The sequence below is a fragment of the Arvicanthis niloticus genome, chromosome 14 (genome assembly GCF_011762505.2).
Source record: "Arvicanthis niloticus isolate mArvNil1 chromosome 14, mArvNil1.pat.X, whole genome shotgun sequence".
NCBI lineage: Eukaryota > Metazoa > Chordata > Mammalia > Rodentia > Muridae > Arvicanthis > Arvicanthis niloticus.
The window spans coordinates 23,507,347-23,515,163 of record NC_047671.1 but is presented as its reverse complement, the minus strand read 5'-3'; the positions used below and the strand labels follow the sequence as shown (position 1 = coordinate 23,515,163).

Sequence of the window (7,817 nt, the reverse complement as noted above, 5' to 3'; positions counted from 1 at the left end):
TCCGATCTCAAATGACATGTTTGGACACAAAGCCTCTTAGGTAGAAATGACTACATTTGCCAGTTCCCCTAATTTAGACCGTGGTTTATTATTTCAGGGTTTTCTTTTTCTTTCTTTCTTTTTTTTTTTCCCCCATGATTAGACTTCAGTGAGATTTTACAGCTGAATCACAACCCTCATTTTAAAAATACATTTATTGTTGTGTTTATTAGTTTCTTTCTTTCTTTCTTTTTTTTTTTTTTTTTTTTTTTTTTTTTTTTTTTTTTTTTTTTTTTTGTAAGGTTTCCTCTGACAGAGAGCTGTCTGCCTCTCTCCGGTGAACATTTCCCCTTGCTCCTGTCAAGGCCATTTTCTTAACCTCCCTGAGATATTTATCAAGAGGTCTTTTAAACCTTTCTGTGTGACAGCAGCAGAGAGGAGACAGCCACCCGATGGCTGGCGGGTGGGGTGGGGAGGGAGGCCGACTCTTCGGGCAGCTGAGGGAAGAGAGGCCACTTACCTAATAACTCTTCTCAGGCCAATGGGAAGGCTTGGACCAAGAGATCCAGGAATTCTTGTGTTTAAGATGCAGTCTGTGTTCCCCACTCAACAACCATGTCAACCATTTTTGTTATGTATTAAATACTCTGCGCTCCTGATTCTCCTGCCTCTGAGGTCTCAGCTGACTGCAGTTTCAGCAGAAAGTAGTTAAAGATCATGTCACCCTTTAGGGCCCTTTAGGGCCCTTTGTCCTTCCTCTACCTTTACCGACAACAAAAAGGCTGAGACATTAGGTCCCAAACCACTTCCACCCCCGTAACTAAGATGTCCATTAACATATCAAAGCCGATGCTGACCACCAGATTCTCTCAGGATTTCTCGGTCCCTTACCTGTTACAAGGTCCTCTGGCTGTCATACCCCACCCCACTCCCTACCTTAAAGTCCTCCAGCCCCAGGGACTGGGCACTAGCTGCTCTGACCTATATAACCCAGCCATTTTGGCTATGTGTTCTTTTGCCTTTTGGGGCCCTTTTTGGTCTCTTGGCCTCCTGGTCTACTAGCTTCTGGCTCTCACCGTCCCTGCTTACATGGCTTGGCTCAGTTTGCTGAGCCCAGTCTGCACTCTCCCAGATGCCTCTGCCTCTGGCTATGTTCCCTGTCACGTGTACACTAATCCTTCTCCTCTAGCATACCCAGGGGATGTCATATCCTCTTTTTGTTTTTTTGTTTTTTTTTTTTTTTTTTTCATTCACCCACTTAGCAACGGTGTTAACTATGCTGTTGTTGTTTATTTGCCGGTCTGTGATACTGATGCTCTGCTAAGGTCTCACTGACAGCAGGAAGATGCCTTTACTTGAGATAGCCAGTTCTTGGAAGCTGCATCTAGCCCATATTTCACAGCTACACTAATCAATATAGATCCCATGCTAAAAGCCACCTCCTCTACCTGGCTCTTACACTCCAGGGGACCATGTTTCTTTGCTCATCTCAAGTCCTAGATGACGTGACAGTCCTTCATGACTGAGTGTTATCAAACCTTCCCTTCCTGAGCCTATCCACCCTGCTCAGCCTACCTTGTCTGCCCTTTCTGTGAAAACCACCCACCACCAGGTCTGCTGTGGGCCCCACCATATGGTACTGCTCGGCATGGCCTGCCTCCTGTTGCTAGGAAACTGTGAGGGGTGGAGGGAAGGATTCCTTCCTTGTTTCCCCAGAATCCCAGATATCCCAGGCTGGCTTTGAACGGATTCTGTAGCCAGATGATGACTGCCTTAGTTTGTTTTCTAGTGTTGTGATAGTGCATACAGAGAGTTTACAGTCTAATTCAGGACCTATGGCTAAAACAAGAGGAAGACTTCACAATAGAGAAAGACTTAGTCAGCTGACAAATTATGACTCAAAATATCCAGGTAGAAAGCTAAGACGATATCTCGGTGGGTAAAGGTAAATTTCCACGTGATGGAACGAGAGACCTGACTCCCACAGGTTGTCCTCTAGACTTGACACGTGCCCCTGCCAAACACAATTAAGTAAATGTAATTTTAAAAAATACTCAGAAAAGGGACTGGAGAGATGCCTCAGCAGTTAAGAGCACTGACTGCTCTTCCCAAGGTCCTGAGTTCAATTCCCAGCAACCACATGGTGGCTCACAACCATATACAGTGAGATCCAATTCCCTCTTCCAGTGTGTCTGAAGACAGCGACAGAGTGTACTCACATACATAAAATAAATATTTTTTAAAAATATCCAGATATAAAGACAGGAGGAGATCATCAAGGGCTTACCAGGATAGAGTCTGATGGGGATGGTGAAGGATGGGAAGGTATTTGGGCAAGGAGAAAGATAAGGGGCAGGTGAATGGCTCAGCAGATAAAATAACACAGGACACAAGCTTAACAACCTGAGTTCAACTCCCTGAACCCATGTGAAAGGCAGGATGTTGTGGTACAACCCTGACGCCAGCACTTGTACAGCAAGATGGAAGCACAGACAGGAGGACTAGCTGGAACCAGAGGGCTGTACTGTGGAATTTTTTTTTCCTAAGGACTTACTTTTTATATATATAATGTGTGTGTATATATATATATATGTATATTATATAATATATAAGGCTTTATATATAATATATGTTATGTATTATATAATATATAAGGACTTCTTATATATCTAATGTATATGTATTATGTATCTAATATGTATGTACATACATAATATATATATGTATTATATATCATATATGCTTGTGTGTATGTGTGTGTATATATATGTGTGTGTATATATATATACACACACACATATACATACTGTAGCTGTCTTCAGACACACCAGAAGAAGGCGCTGGATTCCATTATAGAAGGTTGTGAGCCACCATGTGGTTACTGGGATTGAACTCAGAACTTCTGGAAGAGCAGTCAGTGTTCTTAACTGCTGAGCCATCTCTCCAGCCCCAGTGGCAGTGTTTCATAGCCTGGTCTTTACTGATTTGCGTGTGTGGAGGGAATGAATACTCGCTAAGTTTGCAGACTTTGTCATTTTTAATCTTGGGAAGAATGCAGTTGGCTTTTATAATCGATGAACCTGCTAAGAAAGTATAAGTGTAGCCGGGTGGTGGTGGTGCACACCTTTAATCCCAGCACTTGGGAGGCAGAGGCAGGCGGATTTCTGAGTTCGAGGCCAGCCTGGTCTACAGAGGGAGTTCCAGGACAGCCAGGGCTATACAGAGGAACCCTGTCTCGGGAAAAAAAGAAAAAAGAAAGTACAAGTGTTTGGAGAAAAGCAGTTAACTGGAAATCATAGCTGGTGTCCTTTACAACAGAAATAGACAACTTGGAGTGAATAGCAAGAGCTCGTTTCAAGTGTGTGCACAAGGATTGGTAGGAAAACCAAAAAGGAAGGAAGACCTGTGGAAAAATCCAGAAACAGAGAGAGAAAGTTGGCTTACTGACCAGCCTGTGTGTGAGAGCGTGTGAGAGCGACAGAACACAGTGAGCGTCATCCAGATCGGGCTCTCTTCCCGTTTCCTATGTGACTTACATACACCACAGTCCCAAGAACAGCAGAAAGAGATGCCAGAAGTTTCCTTGGATGGAACAGAGATGAACATGGAACCCACTTCCAATGAGAAACCTCAGCTAGCTTCCCTGGAGGTGAGAAAATGCTCACTTCAGCCAAGTACAGGACGGGCTCATTCATTTTCTTGGCTAACATTGGCAAATGAGTTTTTTTTCATGAGTTTCTTTTCTTTTCTTTTCTTTTCTTTTAGTTTTTTGAGACAGACTGGCCTCAAACTCAGAAATCTGCCTGCCTGCTGGGAGCTGGGATTAAAGGCATGCGCCACCACTGCCTGGCTTCTTCATGAGTTTCTTTCATGAGAGTAAATTTTCAGCCTCATCTATTGGGGTGGCTATTTGCAAAACAATACAGAAAATCACAAGTGTTGGTAAGGCTAAGAGAAAAATCACTGATAGGGATGTTGGGAGATGCTGATAAGGACATAATTACTAGTGACTTCATTGGGAAGCCACTCCCACGTCAGGTATTTTACAGGGATTGAATACAGGGAGCGGGGTTGAAAGTAGGGAGTGATCATCTTGCCTTGTGTGTTATAAGAGTGAAGGAACCACTGAGCCACACATAGCTCATAGCAGGCAAAAAATCTGGAACATTCTCCATGTCTGGCAGCAGGAGAACTCCTGAGAAGGCTGTCAGGTATTCACAAAGAGGAGACAGACACAGCACTGGACACCGGCATGACAGGGATGATGGTGATACAGTGCTGAGCAGAGGAGGCTTGGCCTGGTGGGACTCCATCCACCTAAAGTTCTCAAGCTGCACAACTAAACATTAAGATGAAAGAGAAGCGTTCAGTGCGAAGCTGGTTGGGGGGAACAGTGGGCTGTGTATACTGTGCATGGGATAGGACTTGACGTGTAGGCGATCATCTGTTTCCTAACAGCTCTCACACAGGATGCTTCCTACTGCTGACTGACATTTAAGATTCCTTGGGATATACCACAAGATGATCTCCGATGTAATGTTGAGAAAAGGAGGCTTGACCTGGTATGATTCTACCTATATAGAGTCCCCAAAAGTGAGCAAGACAGATGGACTCAGGCATTAAGAGACCAGCTACTCTTCCAGGGGACCTGAGTTAAATTCTCAGCACCTATTCTAGGTGCTTACAACTGCTTATAAATAATTCCAGCTCCAGGAGATCCAATGTCATCTCCTGGCCTCCTTATGAACCTTTACACAGACACATATACAAATAAACATTTTTAAAAGTCTCAAGTAAAAAACTAAGCATTATTTAGAGTGCATCCCTAGGAGAAAAGTAACTATGAAACTTACGGTAGTGGTGTAGGAGATAGCTGGACAGTTCCTCTAATGTTATCATCATCATATGACCTAGCAGATCCACTACTCCATCTGTATCCAGGAGAAATCAAGGCAGGGACTCACATAGACACTTGCAGTATGACAGGTCTTTCTTGTGTCATTGCTGTATTTTAATTTATGAGTACATGACAGTCTCTTCATGCTCCCTGCTGCTGACTGATATTTAAGATTCCTTGGGATTTACCTGTTATAAAGAGTGGCTCAGTAGTTCCTAGGCTCTATCTAGTAACAGGTAGACAAGATGGCTGATTTCAACCTGAAATCCACCTGCAATACCTGAAGTGTTGCTTTCTGAATGGTTCCTACTGCCAGTTCCAATACGGTGTCTCCCTAAACAATTTTTAATTATTTTATTTATTTACATTCCAGCCATTGCTCCCCCCATCTCCCTAAATTTTTAATGACTGGATTCATGCATTAATTATGAAGGAGAACTAACTAAAAATACAAATTTCCGGATCTCAAAAACCAAACCCCACACATCAGACAATTCTGGGAACATGCAGGGGCCCCTTTTTAAGGACCCTAATTAACTCCTGTGCCTCAGGAAGTTTGGGAAACGCCACCTTTCTTACATCCAGGTTACACTCACCTTTATCTTTTCTGAAAGTTGATTTCACTCATTAACTCACTTCTAAGCACATGATAAGCAGTGGTCTCTACTAAGCTGGTCTCCAACTCATGTTTAGCTCAGAGTGAGCTCAAACTCAAAATCCCCCTGCCCTAACTTTCCAAGTGCTAAGACTAAAGGACCATGATTTTTGACTCTTTCCTGTCCCTTCTCTTTCTTCTTTCCTTTGGAAAGGTCCTCTTTATCCCAGACTGGCTTCAAACTCACTATACAGCTGAGGACAATCTTGAACTTGTGCTTTTGCTGACTCCCCTTCCCCAAGTTCTTCCATTACAAGTGTTTCCTATCAAGCCCTATTTATGTGGTGGTGGGCAAGAGCTCTCTCTACCAACTGAACTGCATCTCCAGCCTCTGACCTGTTTTCTGTACACCAATAAAGTTGTCTTGAAATATCTGTGTCTGTTCCCTCAATTGCCCTGACTTCTACTCAATAATCTACCTTACCTCCATTACTTCCATCAGATTTATTAAGCTTCTAGAAGATTCCCTATTTTGATCTCTCTTTGGTCTTCACCCTCCTTCACATTTTGGCAGCATATGGCTTCTGGAGTAGTTTCTATTTCAGATCCTTCTCTTTCTTGTGCACTCACTTACCTGAGTCCTACTTCACCGTGTGTGTCTCTGTGTGTGTGTGTCTGTGTGTGTAACGTATGTGTGTGTATATATATATATATGTGTGTGTGTGTGTGTGCATATATGTGTATATATGTGTGTATGTACATATATGTATGTGTGTATATACGTGTATATATGTGTATGTATAGTGTATATATATGTATATATGTGTGTAATGTATGTGTGTATATATGTGTGTGTACACATATGTGTATGTGTGTATATGTATGTATATATATGTATGTGTGTATATATGTGTATGTACATATATGTGTGTGTATATATGTGTATGTGTGTATATGTATGTATATATGTATGTGTGTACATATGTATATGTATAGTGTATATATATGTATGTATATGTGTGTATGTATATATGTATGTGTATGATATTGTATATCATGCTCATGTGTATAAGCATAATATATAAGTGTGGAAACAGGTGCCCCTCAATATGTTGTGTGTATGTGGTCAGGGAACAACTTTCAGGAGTCAGTTCTCCTGCCATGCTTTAATGCAGAATCTCTCTTGTTTCTAATGTGCCACACACTCCAAGCTCGATGTCCCACAATCCTCCAAGCTTCCAGGCCACACTAGGAATGCTGGGATTGCAGATGTATAACCCTCTTTTTTACATAGGCTCTGAGGCTCCAACTCGGGCTGTCTGACTGGCCCAGCAAGGGTTTTTTTTACCTGCAGAGCAACTCCACTCACCCACTTTGTCCTGTTTCTCTTTTTGCTGCATGTTCTGGCTGGTTTCATGTGTCAACTTGACACAAGTCCTCAGAGATGAAGGACCCTCCCTTGAGGAAATGCCTCCATGAGATTCAGCTGTAAGGCATTTTTTCAATTAGTCATCAATGGGGGAGGGCCCACCACTGTGGGTGGTGCCATCCCTGGGCTGGTTGTCCTGGGTTCTATAAGAAAGCAGACTGAGAGATCCAAGGCAATCCACAGCCGGGGTGAGGATGCCAGACCCGAACGCCCGTCGTCATGCCTCGGAAAATTGAGGAAATCAAGGACTTTTTGCTCACAGCCCGGCGGAAGGACGCCAAATCCGTCAAGATCAAGAAGAACAAGGATAACGTGAAGTTCAAGGTCCGCTGCAGCAGGTACCTTTACACCCTGGTCATCACAGACAAGGAGAAGGCAGAGAAACTGAAGCAGTCTCTACCCCCAGGTTTGGCAGTGAAGGAGCTGAAATGAACCAGACCCCTGCATATGACTATTAAAAGCCCTGAAAAGAAAAAAAAAAAAAAAAAAGAAAGAAAGAAAGCAGACTGAGCAAGCCATGAGGAGCAAGCCAGTAAGCAGCATCCTCCATGGCCTCTGCATGAGCTCCTGCCTCCAGGTTCCAGCCCAGCTGACTTCTTCCTGTCCTGACTTCTTCTAGTGATGGACTGTGATCTGGAAGTGTAAGCCAAATAAACCCCTTCTCCCCCAACTTGCTTTGTGGTCAGGGTGTTTCATCACAGCCATAAAACCCTGACTAAGACACCATCCTTCAACTCCAACTGTCCTTACGGTTCACTTCCTTGAGTTTTCCCTTTCCTGACCACTATATACTACTGGCTTAGAAGTGTACCCCTGAAAGAGGTAAGTCGCTATTTGTACTATCTGTCTGTCAGGCATTGTTTGTGCTGTCCTGTGGCTCTGAATCTCACTGTTCTAATGGACAATGGATCATCATT

The 7,817-nt window shown here is 43.2% G+C and overlaps 1 protein-coding gene across 1 annotated transcript; it reads left to right on the top strand.

Annotated features, from left to right (window-relative positions):
* The first annotated feature begins 7,060 nt into the window (after nt 1-7,060).
* Nucleotides 7,061-7,340, top strand: LOC117719922 (large ribosomal subunit protein eL38). Its single transcript, XM_034518375.2, has one exon. The coding sequence runs from the start codon at nt 7,120-7,122 to the stop codon at nt 7,330-7,332; it is 213 nt and encodes a 70-aa protein (XP_034374266.1). The 5' UTR covers nt 7,061-7,119; the 3' UTR covers nt 7,333-7,340.
* The last annotated feature ends 477 nt before the right edge of the window (nt 7,341-7,817 follow it).

Coding starts and splice junctions, on each gene's coding strand:
- LOC117719922 (XM_034518375.2), top strand. CDS start 7,120: ATGCCTCGGAAAATTGAGGAAATCAAGGACTTTTTGCTCACAGCCCGG.